At 38.8% G+C, this 25,937-nt stretch overlaps 2 protein-coding genes across 7 annotated transcripts in view; one reads left to right on the plus strand and one right to left on the minus strand.

Annotated features, from left to right (window-relative positions):
- Positions 1-11,246, minus strand: phf13 (PHD finger protein 13). Its single transcript, XM_047346597.1, has 5 exons — positions 10,813-11,246; positions 9,928-10,026; positions 3,485-3,664; positions 2,985-3,405; positions 1-2,898 (listed from the first exon to the last, which is right to left on the minus strand). Exons 1-5 carry the CDS (start codon positions 10,855-10,857, stop codon positions 2,666-2,668), a joined length of 978 nt encoding a protein of 325 aa, XP_047202553.1. The 5' UTR covers positions 10,858-11,246; the 3' UTR covers positions 1-2,665.
- Positions 10,046-25,937, plus strand: part of LOC124856284 — a 20,413-nt gene continuing 4,521 nt past the window's right edge. For 2 of the 6 annotated variants that reach the window (XM_047346590.1, XM_047346594.1), the window contains exons 1-11: positions 13,038-13,303; positions 13,958-14,394; positions 18,896-19,198; positions 19,333-19,594; positions 19,711-20,030; positions 21,537-21,612; positions 22,295-22,429; positions 22,511-22,668; positions 22,752-22,860; positions 24,632-24,691; positions 24,829-24,875. In XM_047346590.1, the coding sequence (XP_047202546.1) occupies positions 13,126-13,303; positions 13,958-14,394; positions 18,896-19,198; positions 19,333-19,594; positions 19,711-20,030; positions 21,537-21,612; positions 22,295-22,429; positions 22,511-22,668; positions 22,752-22,860; positions 24,632-24,691; positions 24,829-24,875 (2,085 nt within the window). In that variant the 5' untranslated portion in view covers positions 13,038-13,125. Of the gene's footprint in view, positions 10,297-13,037; positions 13,304-13,957; positions 14,395-18,895; positions 19,199-19,332; positions 19,595-19,710; positions 20,031-21,536; positions 21,613-22,294; positions 22,430-22,510; positions 22,669-22,751; positions 22,861-24,631; positions 24,876-25,937 lie in introns of those variants that run through there. The other 4 variants (XM_047346595.1, XM_047346591.1, XM_047346592.1 and 1 more) reach the window with 4 other exon arrangements.

A 25,937-nucleotide genomic window follows, 5' to 3' on the forward strand; every position in this document is an offset into this window, starting at 1 on the left:
TCTGGTTAAAATGGTACCGCTTTATTTACAATAGTTTCACAGAAACAGTTTGCACCACAGTACAGACAACGCCTTCTCAGTAAGGGGATGGTACAACCCAGGATCAGGATAGGCGAACTGGATCACAATGAGTATAGATTAATTTCTTTAAGACGTAGACGCCTTCAGATTCTGTTTAAGACAAACGTCTTGTGGACTGACAATGATTCTGGTTTGAAACGTCATGAAAACATCCCAATCTCTGCAAATGCTGGTACAAAGTACCTAACGTTAGTGAATACCAGAAGACGAGTGCACAGATAAGCTAACCCTATGCATTGTAAAACCCCATCCTGGATTAGGATCCGAAAATTCCTGCATCTAAAATCCGTCTAAAATATGGCTTTTTATATAATCGGAAACAACGTGTAGTCCACACATACAGGCCCAAACAGCAGATGGCACTTAAATAACAAAGCTTAGAACTTTCATCCAAATTGGACCAAGTTTCAGAACATAAGACATCTTAATAAAACATTTCCCATTACACTTCTTTCTTATGGAAATGAACACTGTAAGAGACTGAAATCTGCTCTGATTAAAACGTTCAAAAGGCAACGAAAATCGACTTTTCTTTGCAAATATCCATTTAAAAACAATCAAATATAAAACCATGAAGCTTTGATAGGAACACATAGCAGCGCATGTATGGCAAACGCTCTCATTCAAGCCAACACTTTGACATGCATATTTCTACCTGGAGTCCTCAGAAAGCCTCTCTTACCTAACTACGTTCCTTATCCGTTAAATTGGGAACAGGACGGCCTCGGAGTTTGCTTATACAAATGTTTTCCATCATGAAACTGTGATGGTTTGGACCAAGAAAAACGTGCCATAAAATGTGTCAATGTCATACCAACCAGAACTAAACAACACCTGCACTGAACACTGCAGTCCTTCTGGCTTTTTAACTTTTTCAAAGTCTTCTTTGTGTAAAGATGAAAAGAAAAACCACTGTTCAAACACTGAAAACATAGCTTGAGGTTCCTGCATATACAGGTGCATCTCCATAAACAAAGAACATCACTGAAAAGGTCATTTCAGCAAGTCAGTTCAAAAAATTTAACTGTTTTATAGCTTCATCAGAGTGATATGCTTCAAGCATTTCTTGCTGTTAATTCGAGGGTTATCAAACCAATCATACCAGATGCAGTTTCTCAGAAAGGTTGAATATTGCTTGATACCAATCAACAATCTGACAGTAGTCCAGCAGTGATTGACTCCTTCCGCAAGAACCACAGACCACAAACCATCATAGCCAAAGAAGCTGGCTGCTTAAACTGAACTGCTGTATGTAAACGATAATCGAGATAATAGAAGTGGAATATTGCTCAGTGCTCCAAAGGAAATTTTGCATTTCCACAAAGTTATACTTTGGGGAGCGATGTCATCTGTGTTTTGTTAAGTCCAAAATCAGTGCAGCCGTCTACCTGGAAATTTAACAGGACTTCACGCTTCCTTTCGCTGACGAGCTTCATGGAGATGCTCATTTCTTTTTCCAGCAGCACCTGCCACCTGCTCACACTGCCAAAAGCAACATTACCTGCTTTAACCATGGCATCTATGTGCCTGAACGCCCCTGATCTTAACCCCAAGCATAAACTGTTTCCTATAGTTCCTCTTGAAGTCTGATCAGGTTCCCAGAAATCTGATCAGTACATAAACATACTTGTCAGTTCTGTTGGTCTTATGTAAGATCTGTCAGAGAAAATAAATTTTAGATTTAAATGAGGTGTAAGCCTCAATCTTTAAAATTAGCCTAAATCAATGCTTGAAATCTATCGCGTTTGTAATGAATTTACATACGATACCGTTTTTAATTTACTAATTTATTGCGATGCACCTGTAAAGCCGCAAACAATCTCGACTCAGAGGCTGGAAGACAAGCTTGTAAAGTACGAGAGAAAAGAAGCCGCGCTTGGTTTGGTGAATGGGCTCACAGGCTCCAAGACATTCTTTAACAATGTCTTAAATAATGGAAAATTTAAAAAATATCAAACAGATAAAGCAGATGCAGACCTTAGTAGCTTAACCTACATCTTTGTTCTACAGGATTATACCTCAGCTTAATACTATAGCACCATCTCAAGCAAATAACAAGGCTTTACTTGTTTTACAAACGGTACATGGCGTAACAGTGGAGCCATCCTAGAGAAAACAAATCCACTTTAATCAGAAAGACATGTTTTCTGTCTCTATGCTCTGATAGGTTTTAAAATACAAACAAAGGTGAGGAAAAATGCAAACCATTTCTCCCACAAATCCCAGCATGCACCAAGGTGGGTGGCAGTTGTGAAGGTATTTCTACACATGGCAGTTCAAACGTTTCCAGTGTACCAAGTCTCAACATTGATAATTTGATGCTATTCTGATGTCCGCTACAGACAGGTGTCCATTCAGTGATTGCCTTACGCACAAAGTCTGTAGGAAGCAAGAAACGGAGCCCAGTAGATCTAAAACAGCAACCAAACTGTCTGCAGATGGGATAAGGCCTGGGGGACAGTTCCAACCAAAGTGTCTTTAGAAAATGTGGGTTCCTGGTCGGCCATGAGGGGGTCAGGTCCAGCAGGTGGAGGGTAAACAGAGGCAGAGAGGAGGGGCTTAGAGTTCACGGTCCGACCCGGAGTCAGTCTAGCAGATGTTTACGAGAGCCGATGCGCGAGCGGTGGGAGCGCCGGGCATCTGGGGGTCCGTATGTGTCTCGGCAGCTTTGGCATACGTATGTCTCTGGCACGTGACTCTTGCGGATTTTGGCGCACGACAGGTGGATCCAGGTGTTACACTTGTTACATTCGATCATGGCTCGGCCAGCGAAGGGCTTCATGCAGAAGCAAGTCACCAAGTCCCACGAGTCGTCGTCTGAAAAGACAGAAGAAGGTCAGTGTTTCTGTTTTGTTAAACCATCAATCAGGAGTTCTGTATTTTATAGCACAACAGCATCTTACCAGAGTCCACCATTATGTCCTCATCCTCTCCTGAGCCGTCTTCGTCTCGAAACACTACTTGTTTCCCCTGGCGGAACACGGTTCGGTTTCCTGAAAAGCCCTCTACCTTCTGTACCTTTACCACCCCTTCTTCCAGGTCTCGACCATCCCAGTGTCGATGTTCCTCCTTGGGTTCTTCCTTGCAGGGTGAAGGGCTGGGGAGGCACGGGGGGAGGAGGGGAATGCTAAAATCATCTTCAGGCTCTTCTTTAATTACTCGGCTTCCAAAGGAAAGAGGGGACTGAACCTCCGGTTCTGCTCTATGGGTCTCCATGGGTGCCCTTGTTTCCTCACCCGAGTGATACACCCTCTCCTTTTGCCTCTTCTTCTTCAGCTTCTCAGCTTTCCTGTGGTCATCTGGATGCAAGGTGGAGATTGTGCGCTGCAGAGAAAGCATAGTTTTTATATCAAACTGTGATCGAACAAAGACGTTGAACTATGTGACGAGAGTTTAAGCTTACATCTCGTTTGCTGTGACTGGACAGCGACGGTGCAAGCTGTGGACGTTTCCTGCTCCTGTCTTGGGGCACCTTTGGTGGGCGCTGGGGGCAGGAAGATGGGGGTCCTGGGGTCCAGCCATCACTGTCAGCAGTGCTGCCTGTGCTGTTGGGAGGACTGGAGCTACTGCGTAGGGGAGAATCCTGGAAAGGTAAATCAGTGATGCTCAGTAAAAACTAGAGGTGGACAGAGATAACGGCTGGTGGCTGGAACTGGATGGTAGGCCAGCTTTAAACCCCAGAAATACTATAATTTTCTGGTCAGTGAATGCAACACACTTAACAGAACTGTTCCATGTGGAAGTTGTTACTGAGTCAGAAAGACTCAAAGTTTGCCATTTTCAGTGTCAGTAAGGTTGTTGAAAAGTGAAGTCAATTAAAGCAGAGATGTAAGAGGACCATTAAAAGTAAACCAGTTTCTACAACATGTTGAGACATGCCTGAAGTTCATTAAAGCTGTGCTTTAAAAAAAGCTTTTTTTAAAAATATCATAGTAGGACTCTGTGTTACAGTGTCTCTTCTTACACTATTAAATAGTTACTGACTACTTATGGCAGGAAGACTGGAACAGAATACTTTAATGGTGATAATTAAAGTTCTTAAAGAGAAATAAAAAAATCAATTATAATTGCAATTCAAGATTTTTCAGAAACCACAAAACTGACTGGTGCATCTAAACAGAAATAAAACAGAGGCCATCAAAGGTGCACCCCTACCATCCAAGTATCAGTGGGGGCAAAACAGAGGTTGCAACACAGTGAAGTCTCTTCACAAGTATTTAGGTGGGATGCCTTTATGTATTAAGCAGCAGAATTAAATGTTAATAAAAATATTATAAAGAAATGTTAAAAGTGAATAAAGGCCGATGAATGGTTCAGTGTAAATGTGACGGAACAGTGCTGCAAGTTGAATTGACTGTTAAAACAAAACAAAGAATGACAGGAAGCATTGTAGACATGTGTAAAACCTCTAGTGGTCTACATTTAAACAAAAAAAACCTACTTTTGGTCTGGAAGTGAAAAAGCTGCACTACAGACTTGTATCGAGATAGACTACAGACCTAAAGGAACCTGTTGGAGACAATGCCACTGTGTTTTCTGTCTTATGTACCTAAACAGAAAATGAGTTTTGTAGAGAAGAACTTTGCTCACATGTTCTGTTTTATAGTAAACACAATTCAAGAATAGAAGCTTGAAGTTATAATACACATTTTCTAACAATAAATAAAACCAACCAGGGCCTCTGCAAGTTTCAGTGAAACTGTTATTATTTTAGGACTATTATGATTTAAATGTCAGACCTACATTAATTACAAAAAAACTCAAGCAAATGAACTTATCTATTTCATAAGACTTTTCTAATAAATAAGGTACATAACACTTTTCCCACTTGCGTTTCTTGTCTCTGGTAAGAGTTTCCTCTTATCTTTAGCATTTATACCAAGGCTACCTAACTTCAGCCCGTTATACAATATACAGCACATGCCGTTATGATTACTGACGACTTGATTTTAGCCACAAGTGAAATCCACAGGGATTCTAAATAAATACATACAGGTCCTTCTCAAAATATTAGCATATTGTGATAAAGTTCATTATTTTCCATAATGTCATGATGAAAATTTAACATTCATATATTTTAGATTCATTGCACACTAACTGAAATATTTCAGGTCTTTTATCGTCTTAATACGGATGATTTTGGCATACAGCTCATGAAAACCCAAAATTCCTATCTCACAAAATTAGCATATTTCATCCGACCAATAAAAGAAAAGTGTTTTTAATACAAAAAACGTCAACCTTCAAATAATCATGTACAGTTATGCACTCAATACTTGGTCAGGAATCCTTTTGCAGAAATGACTGCTTCAATGTGGCGTGGCATGGAGGCAATCAGCCTGTGGCACTGCTGAGGTCTTATGGAGGCCCAGGATGCTTCGATAGCGGCCTTTAGCTCATCCAGAGTGTTGGGTCTTGAGTCTCTCAACGTTCTCTTCACAATATCCCACAGATTCTCTATGGGGTTCAGGTCAGGAGAGTTGGCAGGCCAATTGAGCACAGTGATACCATGGTCAGTAAACCATTTACCAGTGGTTTTGGCACTGTGAGCAGGTGCCAGGTCATGCTGAAAAATGAAATCTTCATCTCCATAAAGCTTTTCAGCAGATGGAAGCATGAAGTGCTCCAAAATCTCCTGATAGCTAGCTGCATTGACCCTGCCCTTGATAAAACACAGTGGACCAACACCAGCAGCTGACACGGCACCCCAGACCATCACTGACTGTGGGTACTTGACACTGGACTTCTGGCATTTTGGCATTTCCTTCTCCCCAGTCTTCCTCCAGACTCTGGCACCTTGATTTCCGAATGACATGCAGAATTTGCTTTCATCCAAAAAAGTACTTTGGACCACTGAGCAACAGTCCAGTGCTGCTTCTCTGAAGCCCAGGTCAGGCGCTTCTGCCGCTGTTTCTGGTTCAAAAGTGGCTTGACCTGGGGAATGCGGCACCTGTAGCCCATTTCCTGCACACGCCTGTGCACGGTGGCTCTGGATGTTTCTACTTCAGACTCAGTCCACTGCTTCCGCAGGTCCCCCAAGGTCTGGAATCGGCCCTTCTCCACAATCTTCCTCAGGGTCCGGTCACCTTTTCTCGTTGTGCAGCGTTTTCTGCCACACTTTTTCTTACCCATGATTGGCGTTTTGAGTGATGAACCAGGCTGGGAGTTTTAAAGGCCTCAGGAATCTTTTGCAGGTGTTTAGAGTTAACTCGTTGATTCAGATGATGAGGTTCATAGCTCGTTTAGAGACCCTTTTAATGATATGCTAATTTTGTGAGATAGGAATTTTGGGTTTTCATGAGCTGTATGCCAAAATCATCCGTATTAAGACAATAAAAGACCTGAAATATTTCAGTTAGTGTGCAATGAATCTAAAATATATGAATGTTAAATTTTCATCATGACATTATGGAAAATAATGAACTTTATCACAATATGCTAATATTTTGAGAAGGACCTGTATATCCCAAGAAGAAAGAGCTGGTCATGCTTATGGTAACAAGAAACATTTAATTTTTATTTTCTAAACAATCTACAATAGACCCTTTTCAGGAGTAGAATTATTTTGCAGCTTTTCATGAAAAGCTAAAGGATCAGTAATAAATACCTTCTGACAGGGCTGTTTGCTGCCATTAATCATGGACCTCGTAGTTTTGTTACACGGTAACTACATCCAAATTCCTCGGCAAAAACTACAACACACACAAAAAATGACTGCCGCCAGTGCACTTGTTAGAAATAAATTAATGGAAGAAGCGATTAATGAATAAATGTACAAGTTTAAGACTTAAATAAAAACTAGAATAAAGACTGAAGAAATGAAAGAGTTCTTAAGGCCTACATTTTAAAATGATTAAATTTTAAAGACGTTGTAAAAGATCCAAATCAAACCTTTTTTTCCTTGATCGGCAGGTCAAACACCAAAAGAGCAAAGTATTTCCCCCCTGTTCATTAAATGCTTTAAAACTAAAAACCCATACCATCCGCAGTCTATAAATGACCCAAAACCATGTACTTTGATGAACTTTTCTAAGTTTAGTAAAAAACACATAAAAGGTTGGCGACATTTGCTTTGATGCATATCTTATAATTCCTTCATTTTCTGTTGGTTTCCAAACTACTACAGGTCCTTCTCAAAATATTAGCATATTGTGATAAAGTTCATTATTTTCCATAATGTCATGATGAAAATTTAACATTCATATATTTTAGATTCATTGCACACTAACTGAAATATTTCAGGTCTTTTATTGTCTTAATACGGATGATTTTGGCATACAGCTCATGAAAACCCAAAATTCCTATCTCACAAATTTAGCATATTTCATCCGACCAATAAAAGAAAAGTGTTTTTAATACAAAAAACGTCAACCTTCAAATAATCATGTACAGTTATGCACTCAATACTTGGTCGGGAATCCTTTTTGCAGAAATGACTGCTTCAATGCGGCGTGGCATGGAGGCAATCAGCCTGTGGCACTGCTGAGGTCTTATGGAGGCCCAGGATGCTTCGATAGCGGCCTTTAGCTCATCCAGAGTGTTGGGTCTTGAGTCTCTCAACGTTCTCTTCACAATATCCCACAGATTCTCTATGGGGTTCAGGTCAGGAGAGTTGGCAGGCCAATTGAGCACAGTGATACCATGGTCAGTAAACCATTTACCAGTGGTTTTGGCACTGGGAGCAGGTGCCAGGTCGTGCTGAAAAATGAAATCTTCATCTCCATAAAGCTTTTCAGCAGATGGAAGCATGAAGTGCTCCAAAATCTCCTGATAGCTAGCTGCATTGACCCTGCCCTTGATAAAACACAGTGGACCAACACCAGCAGCTGACACGGCACCCCAGACCATCACTGACTGTGGGTACTTGACACTGGACTTCTGGCATTTTGGCATTTCCTTCTCCCCAGTCTTCCTCCAGACTCTGGCACCTTGATTTCCGAATGACATGCAGAATTTGCTTTCATCCGAAAAAAGTACTTTGGACCACTGAGCAACAGTCCAGTTCTGCTTCTCTGAAGCCCAGGTCTGGGGAATGTGGCACCTGTAGCCCATTTCCTGCACACGCCTGTGCACGGTGGCTCTGGATGTTTCTACTCCAGACTCAGGCCACTGCTTCCGCAGGTCCCCCAAGGTCTGGAATCGGCCCTTCTCCACAATCTTCCTCAGGGTCCGGTCACCTCTTCTCGTTGTGCAGCGTTTTCTGCCACACTTTTTCCTTCCCACAGACTTCCCACTGAGGTGCCTTGATACAGCCCTCTGGGAACAGCCTATTCGTTCAGAAATTTCTTTCTGTGTCTTACCCTCTTGCTTGAGGGTGTCAATAGTGGCCTTCTGGACAGCAGTCAGGTCGGCAGTCTTACCCATGATTGGGGTTTTGAGTGATGAACCAGGCTGGGAGTTTTAAAGGCCTCAGGAATCTTTTGCAGGTGTTTAGAGTTAACTCGTTGATTCAGATGATTAGGTTCATAGCTCGTTTAGAGACCCTTTTAATGATATGCTAATTTTGTGAGATAGGAATTTTGGGTTTTCATGAGCTGTATGCCAAAATCATCCATATTAAGACAATAAAAGACCTGAAATATTTCAGTTAGTGTGCAATGAATCTAAAATATATGAATTTTAAATTTTCATCATTACATTATGGAAAATAATGAACTTTATCACAATATGCTAATATTTTGAGAAGGACCTGTAGCTCTATCAAGGAATCTGCAGCATATTATAAAGTTACATCGCCTACCAAAAGAAAAAAACAAAACATCACAATCAACACTGCCAGGACCAACCTCAAGGAAAACCAGAAAATGGTATCAGCCAAGAAAATCCTGATCAGCGTAATTCAAGACTTTAAGATCCAGCAAATACCCTGACCTGTGCAAACTCTTACCTGAATCAATCTTTGTGTTCAAACTGATCTAATTTTTGCTCTCAACAGACAGTGATTATAACAGATGCTTTTATTTACATATTCTTAATCAATTTCCCATAAACATGTTGATTTCAGTAAAGACAGTGTTACAGGTATAATTATAAGGTATCTAGTTTCCATTACATGTTATAGTTTAGATTAATTCCTGTTGGTAATGTAAACATATCCAGAATTTCTATTCTTTTTCCCCATTCCTGCTGACAAGGCTGGTGCTGTTCGATTAAGTGTTGGTCCAAATAAAGAGTGTTCGATTTACCTCAGGATGGGCATATATATATATTTTTAAATCAACCCAACAGTCTTTAGCTTCCAATTTTAAAATCTAACTATAATTTTTTGATTTGTAAACAAATGCAGGTGTAATACCTGTTCCAATGCAAAATATCCTCTGTTGCTGTTTTTAACAGCAAAACCACATTCAACATTAACTAACATGGTCTTTTGGCCCAATAAAGGGACCATTATAAATCAATAAAATGAGATTCATTCTAACCACTAAAATTGTATGTCTTAAGCCGATGATCATTTGTTGAACGTTTCATAGCAATATATAACATTTTGAAATTTAAACATTTTCTTGTTATTTTGAGTCATTTCTTCACAACTTTCACTGTAAATCGAAGGACATAACCACCCCAGAGTGTTACAGTGTTTTCCATTGCTGAAAACGCTGCAACTGTTTTACTTTTTACAAACATAAATGACGTCTGAATAATTTTAAAGTTCTGTAGATTAAAGCCTTTCGATAAGATACTTAAGAAGTATTTCTAAAATACATACAAATACTTTTTCACCTTTAGAGATTTTTTTTTATTTTATTTTGTCTGTTGTAAGAATAAGTAAGGTTAGACTAACAATAAAAATGAGGCGAACAGCATGGTATGTTTATATGTGACAAGAAGCTACTCTCGACTTACCTCTTGTGGGTACGGGATGTAACCGGCGTAAGCCAACACAAACGTGCAGAACTTGTTAAAATCCTCCACTGTCCTCCTCCTGTACGGCGGACTGAAACCCTAACAAAGACACACAACGTGTTGTTGAAACCCGCAACATCAACACCCTCAACATGGCGATGACATTAACGAGAGAAGTGACCGGCTGTGCACCATCCACACTCCGCAAACTAAGAAATGGCACGGCGCCATGAACAGAGACTCTGTTTGGCGTGAAGAAAAGTGAAATCGATTCAACACAATCCATTGTCGGGACCTTAGCTGGAGACCAACCCCCACCGATGAATCCAGCTACTAACTAACAGCTACGATTAGCTGGTCTGGCTTGAGGTAAACAGCCGTTGCTACGTGGCTAGCGACAACTCCGATGAGCTGCCGGGAAAAAAGAAAAAAAAAATAACACACAACGACGCATCACACTAACTACAGTCTATAAAAAGTATCCCTCTGAGTTATAAAAGCATGTATGTTAGCCAACTGTTAGCTGACGATGAAGCTATGTTGTTTGACAGGTCAAGTTAGCCAGCATTGGTATTAGCATGCTTCGGTATGATGATGGAATGTATTCTTTACGATGAAACTCAGGGCTGGCGAGCATTACCATGTCACAAAGTCGCGCTTGAATGAACAGAACCGACACACTAAGCAAATATGACAACACATCCGAATACAGACATATAAACATTCCCTAAAGTTTAAGGTGTGTAACTTTAAACGTTATGACAACATTAGCATAGCATGCTAACACTGGCTGTGCCGTGCGGTGACAAATATCGATCAAGTTGAACATTGCTAGCCGTGACAGCAAAAACTACTCACTGTAACACAGTTACATAAATCACTCACCTCTGGCTGAAATGCATTGGATGTCGATGGGTTTATGTCACCCATCTCTACCGAGTATCCGACCTCCTGACGTGCTCTCTGGATAAGCCCCACGCAAGCTACAAAAGCGGGTTACTCGATGGGACCGTAAACGCTTCTTTAGCTTCTGCTCGCTCGATGTCAACCGCTAACTAAAGATACCTGTGCGAAGGCTCGAAGCAACAGTGTTACCTCAGGTTGCCATTACTTTTACTGGCAAAAGTTTACCCACAAGTCGGCAAAAACTCGGAAAACTGTCGCCGTTGAATGAAACCAAACGTTGCTGCACTTTTTTCCCCAGCGGAGCTGTCCAGTAAGGTCGTCGTTTGATCCCGTTTACCGACTGTTTTCTTCAGCGGTCCACTTCGGCTGTCACTTGCAGCCTGCCTCCCCGCTTTCTTCTTTTCCTCCCTCCAAGTATTATCTCCCCCTGCTGGCCCCCAGCATTAGGTATTTCTGGAGCAAATGGATTCAGAGGTTCGTGGCATAGTTCAGAAAATTTAACTATGAAATTAAATCTGTTTAACTACATAATTTGTCGTTCATATCTTTTTTTTTTTTTACATATATGTTTGCATTGACAGAGCCCTTCATAGCTATTTACACCCAAGGTAAGGATGTGCAAAAGGATTTCAAATAGGTTCAACTTTTTGTGCTGATAAAAACACCTCACTGGCATTTTTGTGAAATACAACCCTCAGTTTGATTCCATATTAAAAAACAAATATCTTTAATAGGATCACGAGTACCGCAACTAGTGGCACCATCGAGAGCGTTACTAGACATAAAGTCACCCTCGGGCACAAGATCTGCGAATAAATAAATTCGGACCTTAATAAATTAATGTATAAATGTATGAATTCATTTGTGTCTGTATATATTGGCTATCATAGAGACAATATCTACAATGCAAACATTTAGTCCAAAAGTCAAGCTTTGTTGTCAGTGGGCCCCTGAGGCTGAAAAATACAACTGACAATAGAAATATGAGAACAACACGTATAATAAAAAAAATGAACTTTGTTACCTGTTGTCGAAATGAATTCATGATCCCTGGTTTCAAGTCTTCTTGAGTATGCAACATCATCTTTTTCTAAAATCATGTTTCAGTGTTGAAATGGACATTCTGTGGGACTTATGGCTTCCAATGCGGAAAATATTTGTATATGCAATATTTGTTCAGTTTTCTGGCTTCACATAGTAATGTTGTTTGTACAAACAGTTCTGTGCATAATGCTCCAGTCTGTCTTGGTTCCTTTGTGTTTCCCATCAAATGAATGGGACTTTTAAAGGGGATTATTAGGCCTTTTGTTCTTAAATGGTTGGAATGATTTGTTGGAATTCATTCAGGAAATTTTACTGCAGCACAGAAGATTTAGCCTGGGGTATGTACCCCAGAAAAACTTGTTATGGGCACCGCTAAGTCATATAAAATAGATGTGAAGCCTTTAAAAATGTGTGCTTTGATCACAGTGTCAAGGTATCTTTGATTAGAAATCTTCGACTTCATGTCTTCCCATGGAAACCACATTACACTCTCTCTCTTAGTAATCTTCAAAAGGAAAAAACAAGAGAACATTCCATTTTAATCAGATCCAGGATTTTTTACTACATCACAATATTTTATGATATTTAATTGCTATGGCAATAAATTAACCATAAAAAGTTATAACTGAATATCAGCATGTAGTTTTGACTATAACAAAGACCAATACTGTGCTAAAATCTAAACTTACTGTTGATGGGCTTTTCACCATAGCAATATTGGTCTAAATGTGCTGCTAAACTGTGCACAATATTATTTCTAATCATAACTTTACAACATAAACGGTGTGTTCAGTAATTCTCTCACATAACAAACAGTGGAAACATACTTAGAAACAGCGAAGGCAGCAATCAATCACATAATCAGTTTGCAGGGTTGGCAAACCTCATGAACAGGAGTTCGTTGTTATTACTGCAGGAAGACTAAATATATGATGATACTTTTATTTCCTGATATATTGTAAAATATTGCAACATTGTAAAAATAAATACCTACATCTACATGCGTGTGCGTTGATTTTATTCAGGCGAATTGTGATTAAGTTTATGAAACATGCGCCAATGTTATCTCTTCTGAGTGTAACCTTGTATTTTATTTGTTCTGTCTAACGCCGTCTGTCCTGCAGAGGGCGCTAGTGAATAAGATGCAACACTAACTCGTTGTAAAGATTTTTTTTCACTTCCGGTTATTTTGTTGCATTTTTATCGGGCAACAGGGGTGTTATTGTTCATTAAGTAACATCGTTTAAAATGGAAAACGTAAGACTTCAGGGTTTTAAGACGTTTTTAACTGAACACTTCACCGCGCTGGCCGTGGAGGTGTTCGGTGAGGTTGAAAGCATGATGGAGGCTTGCTACGAAGAAAACAAACGGCTGAGGAGCATGTTGGACATGGTGCTAGGCCCTGAAATAAATTTGCACAGGATAGGTTTGTTCTTTTAAATGTTTGCAATGTCTGCTAACCTTAGTTTATGACTCCCGTTTAACCCGAGTTTTAAAAGTGATGTTTCTTTCATCGATCGGAATTTATCTTACAAGCACATTAGCTTAACTTTGCTGCTGGTGGAAGTCTTTGGAAAGCAGATTCAGAGTTCATACACAGCCTGGCAATTCTGGAATTTGAATAAAGGATTTTTCAGGTTTGAATATGTATGGAAAAGATTTGTATTTTCTCTATCATGTGGTGTAAATGTTGTACCCATCTAAGCATCTATCTGTCCAGCCTTTTGTTCTTCGGTGCCTCCATCAAACCATCCTTCTGTTCATCCATCCATTCATTCATTCATTCAGTTATTCGTTAATCTATCCATCTCCATTTCGAATCAACTGGGGGGTATAGATTTATTTATTTATTTATTTTTCTGTTGTACAAACATTCACCCCTGAAAGCAAAGATTCCCACCAGTGGTGTAGAAATCATGAAATTGGTCACCTGGTTTAAGAGGGTTATTTATTTCTGGTAGGTACAACACAAATTAATGTAACAAGGGAACATAGGCCATGGTGTTTGATTCGTAAAGTAAGGTACAAGATGTATTGTAAACTAATATGGGTGTGCTTCTTTGTTTCTTCTAAATGATAGACGTCAGTCTGTACAAAGGAACAACCACAATTACCAGAAGGCAACCTTTGGAGCCAAACCCAACGTCGGGCCTTGAGACATCAGAGCCGCTGTGCAAAAGACCTAAAGAAGAGATGATTGAATGCGAAATTAACTTGGAAACAGAACAGCAGCAATGGCCAGGGGATGTGGAAAACTTCAACATTGCAATGAGCATAAAAGATGATCCAGAAGAAGAAGAAGCAGGAAAAGCAACCTGCATCACAGAGGCATACAGAGAGGTGACTGATCAGCACTCAGACTCTTCTGCCACCACCTCAGCTTATGACAATGGAAGTGAAAGGGAAGCCTGGTCCGTCCCAGAGGCAAATGAAGCTGCACGCGCCTCACTGCAAGTCCTAAATCAAGACAGCATGAATGTCAACCAGCAAACAAATCCTGAAACTACAAGTACAGATGTAAGTGTGAAAAAAGTCTTCCTTAAATCACAGCGTTTGTAAATTTCACTGTAGGGGTTAGCTCTAGTGTACTGGGCATCCTTAGCAAAACATATAGTTATGCATGGGTTGCTTCGTTTGTGAGCATGCTTTATCAAATACAAATATACTCTCCTCAAGAATGTACTCCAAGGCAGGCAAGACTTAAAAAGTAATCTCTGACCTAGCATAAAATAAAACAATCCCGCCTCTCCCCCCGTTGCTGCATGCTGCTAGTACCCTTTTTTCTATGAGTAAATTGAAAACAAATTCAGTTTTTTGGAAATGTTTCCACTTGTAAAAACCACAAACGATAATAGTAGGAAACTAAAGGTGCGCCATCCATCACGTATGTTAAGGTAATACTGTTTTAAAACTACAATTAGCAGTTAGCTCAACGAATTAACCAGCTATTATCAGTTTGTTATGATTATGTCAAATTAAACAGACAAAAAAGGGTACAATATTCCACATAGAGCTGCATGACATCAGGAAAATATGTAATGATGATACTACGGTTGAAAATTACCATTATACAATGTCTCTCTGAGCTTTAAACCTCTCAGCCACTAAAAATAAAAATGCTTGACGATTGAAATCAAGTATCTGACCACATATGGCATCAAATAATGCACACTATGATACTGCAGTGACAACTGTGTATCGATATACAGTACAGACCAAAAGTTTGGACACACCTTCTCATTCAAAGAGTTTTCTTTATTTTCATGACTATGAATATTGTAGCTTCACACTGAAGGCATCAAAACTATGAATTAACACATGTGGAATTATATACTGAACAAAAAAGTGTGAAACAATTGAAAATATGTCTTATATTCTAGGTTCTTCAAAGTAGCCACCTTTTGCTTTGATTACTGCTCCGCACACTCTTGGCATTCTGTTCATGAGCTTCAAGAGGTAGTCACCTGAAATGGTTTTCACTTCACAGGTGTGCCCTGTCAGGTTTAATAAGTGGGATTTCAAGCCTTATAAATGGGGTTGGGACCATCAGTTGTGTTGTGCAGGAGGTGGATACAGTACACAGCTGATAGTCCTACTGAATAGACTGTTAGAATTTGTATTATGGCAAGACAAAAGCAGCTAAGTAAAGAAAAACGAGTGGCCATCATTACTTTAAGAAATGAAGGTCAGTCAGTCCGAACAATTGGGAAAACTTTGAAAGTATCCCCAAGTGCAGTCGCAAAAACCATCAAGCGCTACAAAGAAACTGGCTCACATGAGGACCGCCCCAGGAAAGGAAGAGCAAGAGTCACCTCTGCTGCGGACGATAAATTCATCCAAGTCATCGGCCTCAGAAATTGCAGGTTAACAGCAGCTCAGATTAGAGAACAGGTCAATGCCACACAGAGTTCTAGCAGCAGACACATCTCTAGAACAACTGTTAAGAGGAGACTGTGTGAATCAGACCTTCATGGTAAAATAGCTGCTAGGAAACCACTGCTGAGGACAGGCAACAAGCAGAAGAGACTTGTTTGGGCTAAAGAACACAAGGAATGGACATTAGACCAGTGGAAATCTGTGCTTTGGTCTGATGAGTCCAAGTTTGAGATCTTTGGTTCCAACCACCGTGTCTTTGTGCGGCGCAGAAGAGGTGAACGGATGGACTCTACATGCCTGGTTCCCACCGTCAAGCATGGAGGAGGAGGTGTGAGGGTGCTTTGCTGGTGACACTTTTGGGGATTTATTCAAAATTGAAGGCATACTGAACCAGCATGGCTACCACAGCATCTTACAGCAGCATGCTATTCCATCCGGTTTGCGTTTAGTTGGACCATCATTTATTTTTCAACAGGACGATGACCCCAAACACACCTCCAGGCTGTGTAAGGGCTATTTGACCAAGAAGGAGAGTGATGGGGTGCTGCGCCACATGACCTGGCCTCCACAGTCACCGGACCTGAACCCAATCAAGATGGTTTAGGGTGAGCTGGACCGCAGAGTGAAGGCAAAAGGGCCAACAAGTGCTAAGTATCTCTGGGAACTCCTTCAAGACTGTTGGAAAACCATTTCAGGTGACTACCTCTTGAAGCTCATCAACAGAATGCCAAGAGTGTGTGGAGCAGTAATCAAAGCAAAAGGTGGCTACTTTGAAGAACCTAGAATATAAGACATATTTTCAGTTGTTTCACACTTTTTTGTTCAGTATATAATTCCACATGTGTTAATTCATAGTTTTGATGCCTTCAGTGTGAAGCTACAATATTCATAGTCATGAAAATAAAGAAAACTCTTTGAATGAGAAGGTGTGTCCAAACCTTTGGTCTGTACTGTATTTTGTCACTCTAATTTTCTATAATAAGTGGGTTTGCTTGAAAGCTTTATTATCTTTTAATTTTGTCTGCATGTTTCTTCTGATTTAACGTTGCGTTAAAATTTTTGGAGCCTCACTTGAATCTGTTAAGGAATCTGCACAGAGAGTCAGAGATTAGGGTTATGGCATGGAGGCCTTTTATTCTCAAAGACTTGGAGCTCATCTCCAAAGATAAATCCTCAAAAGTACCAGTTATAAACACGTGAAAAGCTGCTTAGCACTTATAAAAAAGGATTTGATTGCTGTCATGCCAATAAATAATTTTCCATGGATTTTTAAGAAGGTATAAATAATTTTGAACATAATATTTTTCATTAAAAGGTATATAAAGTAGATAAATTGTTTCAAAATTGAAGCTCTTTTTACTGCCAAGGGTATGAATAATTTTAGGTTTATCTGTAAATGTTGATTTGCATACATTAATCTGAAATATTTATGAGGATGTAGCAACTAAAATCTTTGTTACATTTTGGTATGTTGGGTTTCAAAGTTGGAAAACTCAACTGTAAAGCATCCTAAATTTGGGGCTATTCTTGTTGTATCTCTAACTGGGAAGTTGGAAAATGTGACTTCCGAGTACAAAGGAAACGTACAATTGTCAAGCATCTTGTTTCATAAACTTTTCTGCCTAACATTAAACTTTTTGTTTGTTTAACGACTTTGTAAATCTAAGATATAATCAAGGTTGCATTAAGGTTTGAAGAAATGATGCTTTCTAAAACCATTTGCTTGTGGAATCGTTTGCTTTGTAATGAGTTGAAAAACCATTTTTGGTATCTTTAGTGGATACTAAAAATAGCCTTTAGATCCGATTTTGTTCTCACCAATTGGCGACAGCATCAAGATGTAGACATCATGGCACCAGACTGACCAGCAATAACCTGGGCCACTTCAAGTGCGACATGTTTTTGGATTTCCTGACTCTTAAGGTCAGATTGCAGACACTAAAATGGTAAGTAGATCCCACTCTAAATAAATTGTAAAATAGTAGCAGTAAATGGAGTGTTTTTAGATGGCTTAACCTTTTTCTATGAAAAATGAATTTAAGCATGTCTCTACCAACCACACATTAGGGAATTAACTAGTAAGACTCAGCAGATGATGACAGATCTTGTGATTTTGTATAGCCTGAATGTAAAATTATGAATGAGGGAGTTTTCAAGCTATAATTTGTAATAATATAAGTTTCTATTGTACACTATGATGATTTTTTTACCTAGACATTACGACTTATTATTATTGTAGTATTTGCAGTTATTAAGTACCAATATTGTTTAAAATGCTGGGCTCTGTTCTTGATCCATTTAAATTAATGTCAAAAAATAGTTACAGTGGGTTAAACAAAGGGACTTAAAAACGTCTTTCTTTTTTTGCTGTCTACTGGGCTCTTTCGCAGAAAGGAGGATACGTTCTTTCTGATTACGCTCTGTACCATGAGGAATAAGCAGGGCATAGGGACGGAAGACCGCAGTGCGGCCCACTGAGACTCGAGGCCTAGTTATCTTTTTAGTTTTAGTTAGATACTACTTCATATTTGTTGGGTTTAATTGGTTTAGCTTCATGCCTTCGGTTCGTCAAGCAATATGAGAGAAATAGAATATCTGAAAGTTGGATTTTTCCATCCAACAGCTGAGAAAAAGCCCAGCGATAAGGATTGTTTTTCTGGTAGGGATGTAAAACACTAGATAATCAGTGAAATGAATGCTGTTTAACTTTTGCTATAAGTGTGCTTTGAATCAACCTTTTTTATTTTTGCTTCTCCAGTTGTCCGTTACAGCTTCTCTACATATGTTTCATATTTTTGTCAATATTCTGTTTTCGATGTGTAAGTTCTTAGATGGTTTATATCTAATAGGCCTTTCATGCAGTATACTACAATGTCCTGTTGCATTTAAAGTTTTTCCAGTACTTTGTGTCATGTAGTTATAGTTGGGCTATCCATTGTGCACTTAGAGCGATGTCCTTTACATTCTGAATAGCACATTATTATTTATGCCAAAGTAATTATTATTTTTTTAAATAAACAAATGCCTTCAAATATCAGGTGCTGAAGCCTGTTTTCTCTGTTTGCGGTGAGAAATTGACCTTCGTGTTAACTTTTACTCAAAAATAATGATGAACACAAGTTTCATATCTCCTTTACTTAAGCCCGGTGCAGTGACCAAGAAAAAGAAGACCGGCGCTGCCACATACAACTCCAAATTCAACCCAAAGTGGGAGGAGGAGTGGTCGTGTATCACAGCTGGGAGCACACCGTTCCACTTTTGGTGCACAGTGTGCAGACGGGAGCTGGAGTGCAGGCACTCAGGCAGGGCGGATGTTGTACGGCACTTCAAAAGAGATTACCACATAAAGAAATTACAGTTTTATGAAAAACTTTTTGGAAGCTCGCTAAAACTGAAAATGGCTGTAATTCCAAAAACAGGAGAAGTGGACAAACTTGAAGCACAGGTAATAATCTTTGATTGGAGACATTAAAGGTTCTTTTCCCCATGTATTTTTGGTTACTTATTTAATTGGATGTTGTATTAAATGAACAACCTATTCTAACTGACCCTTGTTTTATTCATTGTTCTTCCATACAGACCAGACGAGCAGAGGTTAAAGTGGCTGTCACCTTGGTGCAACATGACATTCCTCTAGCCTTCTCAGATCACCTCAGTCCTCTGTTTAAACACTGCTTTCCAGACTCAAGAATTGCCAGCAAATACTCTTCAGCTCGAACAAAGACCACTGCCATTATAAATAAATGTGTGGCTCCTTATCTGATGAATGAGATGGCAAGGAATCTCACCAAACAGCCTTTCTCTCTGGCCATTGAGGGATCCAACAACATAGGTGAGAGAGGTAAAGTATGTGATGACCGCTGATGTTTGCTTTTATACCCAAGCAATCATATTCATTGTGAATGTTTTCCTAGTTCTATTGACATTACAGTTTGTGTGTTCCTGCTATTTTAACAGGGAAAGAGAAGATGAAACCACTCACTGTTAAACTCTGGAGTCCTAAGGGAGTAGTCAAGAATTTTCTTAACATGGGTGTTACTGCAGGAGCGAGCACTCCTGACTCCATCTGCAGAAAAATTAATGAAGCACTTCAGTCTTATTTCATCCCATGGACTAATTGCATCGCCTTGTCAGTGAACGATACCAAGGTCGATTTGGCATCTGAAAAATTTAGGAAAATCATACTTTTGGACCAGAATCCTGCTGTGTACGTCCTAGGCTGGCCCTGCCATATTGTGCATGATAATGCACGGGCAAGTAGCCTAATGTATTATCAGGTGAATATGTACATTCATATAGAAAAGTGTGCTTGTATACAACGGTAATTTCAGTTTGCTATTTGTTACGAACAGAGTTTACGGTGAACCTGGAAATTATTACAGGCTCTTCACTTTTTGCACATTTTATGTTAGTGTTATTCCAAAACTGATTAAATACGTTTTTCCCTCAAAATTCTACACACAAGACACAGTAATAACGTGAATTTTTTTATTTGTATTTTTGCACCTAAATTTAATAACATAAAAAACAAATCACATAAGTACATAAGTATTCATAGCTTTTTCCATGAAGCTAGAAATTGAGCTCAGGGGCATCCTATTTCTGCTGATTATCATTGAGATGTTTCCACAGCCTTTTTGGGGCCCACCTGTGGTAAACCCAGTTGATTGATCAAGATTTGAAAAGGTCCCCCAGTTGAAAGTCCATGTCAGAGCACAAACAATGCATGAAGTCAAAGGAATTGTCTCAATATGTTCAAGACACTATTGTCTCAATGCATGGATCTGGGGAAGGTGCAGAAACATTTCTGCTGCTTTAAAGTTCCCAAAGAGCACAGTGGTCTTCATCATCTGTAAATGGAAGAAGTTTGGAACCACCAGACCTCTATCTAGAGCTGGTTGGCCCTCTAAACTGAGTAATCAGGGAAGAAGAGCCTTAGTCAGGGAGCTGACCAAGAACCTGTTGGTCACTCTGTCAGAGCTCCAGTGAGTAGCCTGACAAAAGCCACTGCTTGGTAAAAGGCATTTAGCTGCCCAACTGGAGTCTGCCAAGAAGCACCTGAAAGAATCTCAGACCATGAGAAATAAAATTATCTGGTCTGATGAGAAAAAGATTTAACTCATGGCAGTAATCCCAGGCATCATGTTCGGAGCAAACCAGCCACTGCTCGGCCAATATCATCTCTACATGGAAGCAGGGTGGTGGCAGCATCAGGCTGTGGGAATATTTCTCAGCAGTAGAGGAAAAGATGAATGTAGCCATTTTCAGAGAGATCCTGGATGAAAACCTGCTCCAGAGCGCTTTTGACCTGACACTGGTGTGATGGTTCATCTTTCAGCAGGAGAATGAGCCCAAGAATACAGCCAGAAAATCAAAGGAGGGCCTACAGGCTTGGTGAATGTCTTTGAGAGGCCCAGCCAAAGTCCAGACTTGAATTTGTTTGAACATCTCTGGAGAAATTTGAAAATGGCTGAGCACCGACGTTTATTGTCGAACCCGATGAACCTTGAGAGGCTCTGCAAAGAGAAATGGGAAAAACTGCCCAAAGATTGGTGTGCATTGAGGCCTCATATTCAAGAAGAAGTTAGGCTGTAAATGCTGCAAAATGTGCATTATGGAAATATTGAGCATAAGCTGTGAACACATGTGATTTCTTTGTTTTTAATTTTAATATTTTCGCAAATATAAATTTTTTTTCATGTCATTATTGGTGTTGTGTGTAGAGTTATAAGAGGAATGTTTAATCAATTTTATAACATAATAAAAACCTCTTCTCTCTATAGGAATCAAGGTTTGATGTAGAGGACATGTGCGCTGACCTTGGTTTGTGGTTCAAGTCCAACACAAACCATCCAGATGGTGAATTTCTTATCTGTTATATATTTTACTAATCCAGTACTTAATTTTTTGTCATATGCAAATTGGAGGGTTGAGGCATCATTAGTTTTTTTTTTTCTTAATTAAGTTCAAAATCCCAGCTTTAAGTTCAGCTGCAGCCAGTGTACGGTACATTTAGGTACTTTGTGGTGTATAAATGTTACATTTGTTCTCTAAAGTTCAACCGTACTTTCTTTTTCCAACAGTATCTTGAAATAAAAAGTATTAGAAATACAGCATCGTCCACAACAATTGACACTGTTGATAAAGATATGTAGAAAGGCCTTAAAATGAAGCTTTAGAGATTTTTTCTGCATTTCTTACAAATGAAATGTACTTAAATAAAAGTTGTACTTATCATAATATTTCCCTGTGGGATTATGCTGCTGCCATAAAAGATGGATTTATTTTAAGACTTTTTACACATATTTACCAGGGGTCCAATAAATGTGAGTGGTGTTGACATGATCACCAAAGAATGTTTGGGTATTTCTCATTTAGACTACAGGCTCCTAGTTTTCTATGTGTTGCTTTAGGTGTTAATGTGTTTTGAGGTTGTGCCCAACAATAACTAGGTGACATAAAAAAGACATGATAACATGACTAATTTGAATAACAAACATGGTCTTTAATTTGTTGGACTTGTTTTATTTTTTTATTTTAGATTTTCGTGTGTTTTGTGACACACAGTACATGGAGCTTTTGCAGAATGTGAACATTAGATGGCTTAGATTGGAGCTTGCAGTCAATCATATAATGCGGCTCTACAAACATCTGAAAACCTACTTCAAATCTACCGGTACGGAAAGATTGTTTTGCTAAGTTTTTCCTCATTTTTAATGAAGAGTGAAAAAAAAAAATAGCTGTTTGTGTTTTGCAGATGAAACACAGGGTCGGGGTGTAAGATTGCGTATGAGGTTTCAGGATCCAATGACTGAGGTCCATCTACTGTTTTACCAAGCACTTCTTCCAGCATTTGTGGAGTTCAACCAGATATTCCAAAGGCAGGATCCTTGTGTGCATCTTCTCCATGGCCAGGTATGTAGTGTCAGGTGGTTGAGTTCCTGGTCGTTTTATTTAGGGTGAATTAATTTCATAGAATTGCATGTTTTATATTTCAGATAAGAAACTTTATCAGCATGTTAATGTTGAAGTTCCTCAAACCGGAGACTTTTAATGAAACTAGCCCAGAGAAGGTCGGCTATAAAGATGAAGAAAACCAGCTTTCTGGTAAGGCATTTTGTTTGCTAGAGACCATATTAATATTTGGAATATTTATAAATTTTTATTTCATTACTTCTTTCACGTTTAGTCTTTTAATAGTGTAGAACATGACAACTTTTTCTGAGAATATACACCCAGGAACTCTGTGGCTCATTGACAAGATCTTTAGAGGCATACAGTATGTTGATGACGTTGCATAGCTTTGGAGACAGACAAACATTTTAGTTATTTAGATTTGATGTGCAGCTGGTAAGCTCCCCGATGGTGCTTTTCTTGTGGTTCTTCTTATTCTGATTGAAGCATGCTAGGATGTTAGACCGACTTTGAATCTGTTGAGAGGAGACATTGGTGTCTATGTTGTGAAGTTGGGAACGTGCTTTAATGGGGTTTGCTTCCTGCTGTAAAACACCGGTGCATGTTGTTTTTTGTTTTCCAAACATTTTTATTCACTTGTGAGTAACACAAGCAGTTTCTTACAATTTAATCTAGATTTACATGCCTCTGTAAATACAATTCCTTTTAAAAGTCTACACACCCATGTTAAAATCCTGCTTTTTTGTGACAATCATGAGATAAGTGATTTCACAATATTTTCCACAAATATGGAGATATTTAATGAGGACAATTCAACCGAAAACAAAATAACAAATATAAAGGTGCAGTCACCCGGTTGTATAGGTGTGCACACCCTTAACCTTGCATTCAATTTTAGCATTCATTCTTCATTACTAGGTTGCTATTAACATCCCATATCTTCACTTGACAACATTTGCAATCACTACCTTTCCAAAGTTCTCCAACTTTATCAGACTGTTTGGACATGTTTTGTCCACAGCCCTGTTTAACAGACCTCACAGATTGTAAGTGGAATTTACTTCTGGACTTCTGCTAAGCTTTTCCAAACCTTTAACTTTAACCCCCTCATTAAGACCATCTGTAGAAAGGTAACCCCACAGCATGAATTTGCCACTGCCATATTTTCCTGTAGGTATGCTATGCCCCACAATTTCCATGTTTGTTCCATTAGACATTCCCCACAAAGGATTTGGGAGATTTTAGTCAAGGTGGATTTAATTGTAACCTCCCTGAATTCTCATGAAATTTAGAGAAATTTCCAGTTTTTGTAACATTCTTGTTGCCTCAAATATTAGTGACTGTGTCATAAAAATATTACCTGGACAGCAGACATTTATTCACAGGCAAGCAGATTCACTATAATTGATTGGAGGGGTGAAATCAAGAAGACTAAAACTCATTCCCACGGTGCTCAAATAAATCATAAAAGGGTGCGCAGATCTATGCAACCAGATTATTGCTACTTTTGTTTTTTAGATTTTTACTTTACACTGTGTTGTTTCAATTTTTCGCTTAAATTATATTGTTTGTGTGGAAAATACTTTTTAATGTCAATTTTTTTGCATCATAAAAACCTTACATTTATACAGAGGTGTGTAAATTGTGGACAGTTGCCTTATTTGACCTTTAGTGGCTCTAAGAAACAGTGTTACTTAAGGTTTTTAAATGCATTCAGATAAAATGTGATTTGCGTGGGGATTAGTTATGCATCTACTCACCATAACTTTTACATATTGCTGTATTGCTTTTTCTATTTTACTCTAAATGGAACTGTAATGTAGAAAACTTAACATGCTCTACTTTTGATTTCAAGCAATATTTAGTATAACTTGTTTATGCGTGGATTAAAATGTCCATCCTTTCTATACATTGACTTGGCTTAGATATAAAAAATTTCAATACCTTTTTTTTGCCTTTGTAGACAGTGACCTCGATCCAGGATTAACAACAAAAGCTGCTCTGACGAGACTGAATGAAACTGGTGAGATTAGTCTCAGCGATGTCTCCAAATTCTACAAAGCTGCAAGATGTTTTCTTCATAAAGCCACAGAGTTTGCAGTGACAAAGCTTCCACTGAACGACACCCTTTTGTCTCACGCTGTATTTCTTGACTTCAAGAAGAGACGAGACTGCCGATTGGACGACGTTCTCTACTTTGTCCAAAGGTATATTTTTATTGGCTGTTTATACTTTGTTTTAAAATTAATAAATTCATTAGGTTAAGTAACACTTACTTTAAATTATGTTGTCTTTAACGCTTTAATTGTCATTTATGTCTGTTTTTTCCATCTACATAAATGTAATTGGGTAAAACTATTATGTGTGCAGCACTTGAATTCAGATTTAATTACAACAAAAGTCAAACTCAATGTTTTAGTTACTGACAGAGATACCATGGATAAATGCACGCTGTGTTTTTCTTTTAGCCTCTAGACCCTCTTAGATCAGGCTTTTAAGCTGGACCCTTGGTCCCTAAACCAGATCTAGTTTAAGGAGCAAACAAAATACTTAAACTGCATTTTTTTTCTCCAAACAGAATATAAGGTTAACAAATCTGTGCTTTACAGAATCTGTTTTTAGCGTAGTGTAATCTGGTCCAGATTTAATACGACTAAATGTTATAGATTTTAAAATAGAACTGATTGGTGCAGATATGAAAAAAGCAGTGAAATAGTCTGAATCAGAAGATTTTTAGAACAAACACAATTAAATCTGTAAAAATGTTATGTTCAGAATGTTACAAATACTATTGAAAAATAAATAATTTCAATCAGGAAAGTCTAATAATAATAAATTATAAAAGTCTAATATTTCTAATAAGTCTAATATTTGAAACATACCATAGTGCTAAATCAAACCCAGATTTAGTTGTTCTATGAGTGGGACATACATTAAGTAAAACCCCACACCTGCATAAACAGATTTATATCCAAGTGTCAATAATTGTCAAGAAAATAATATATATTTAAAATTATTTCTAACATTTTGAAATGCAAAAGTGTGGAAAAGTCTGAAATTTTAAATTCATAATTATGTAGGGACATGGTGGCAAGTACACACCCCTCATCTACCTGGACAGTGTTTGAACTTCAGGTGGGACAATCAATAAAATATGGTGTGCTTCCTCTTTTAAACGAAACTGGCGATTCCTTTTTGCGGACATTCTTTGTCTAATTGCATGCACCAGACGTTCACGTTCGTACCATTCCCCACCTTCTTTCTGTGCG

Source organism: Girardinichthys multiradiatus, chromosome 20, assembly GCF_021462225.1.
Source record: "Girardinichthys multiradiatus isolate DD_20200921_A chromosome 20, DD_fGirMul_XY1, whole genome shotgun sequence".
NCBI classification, from domain to species: Eukaryota; Metazoa; Chordata; class Actinopteri; order Cyprinodontiformes; family Goodeidae; genus Girardinichthys; species Girardinichthys multiradiatus.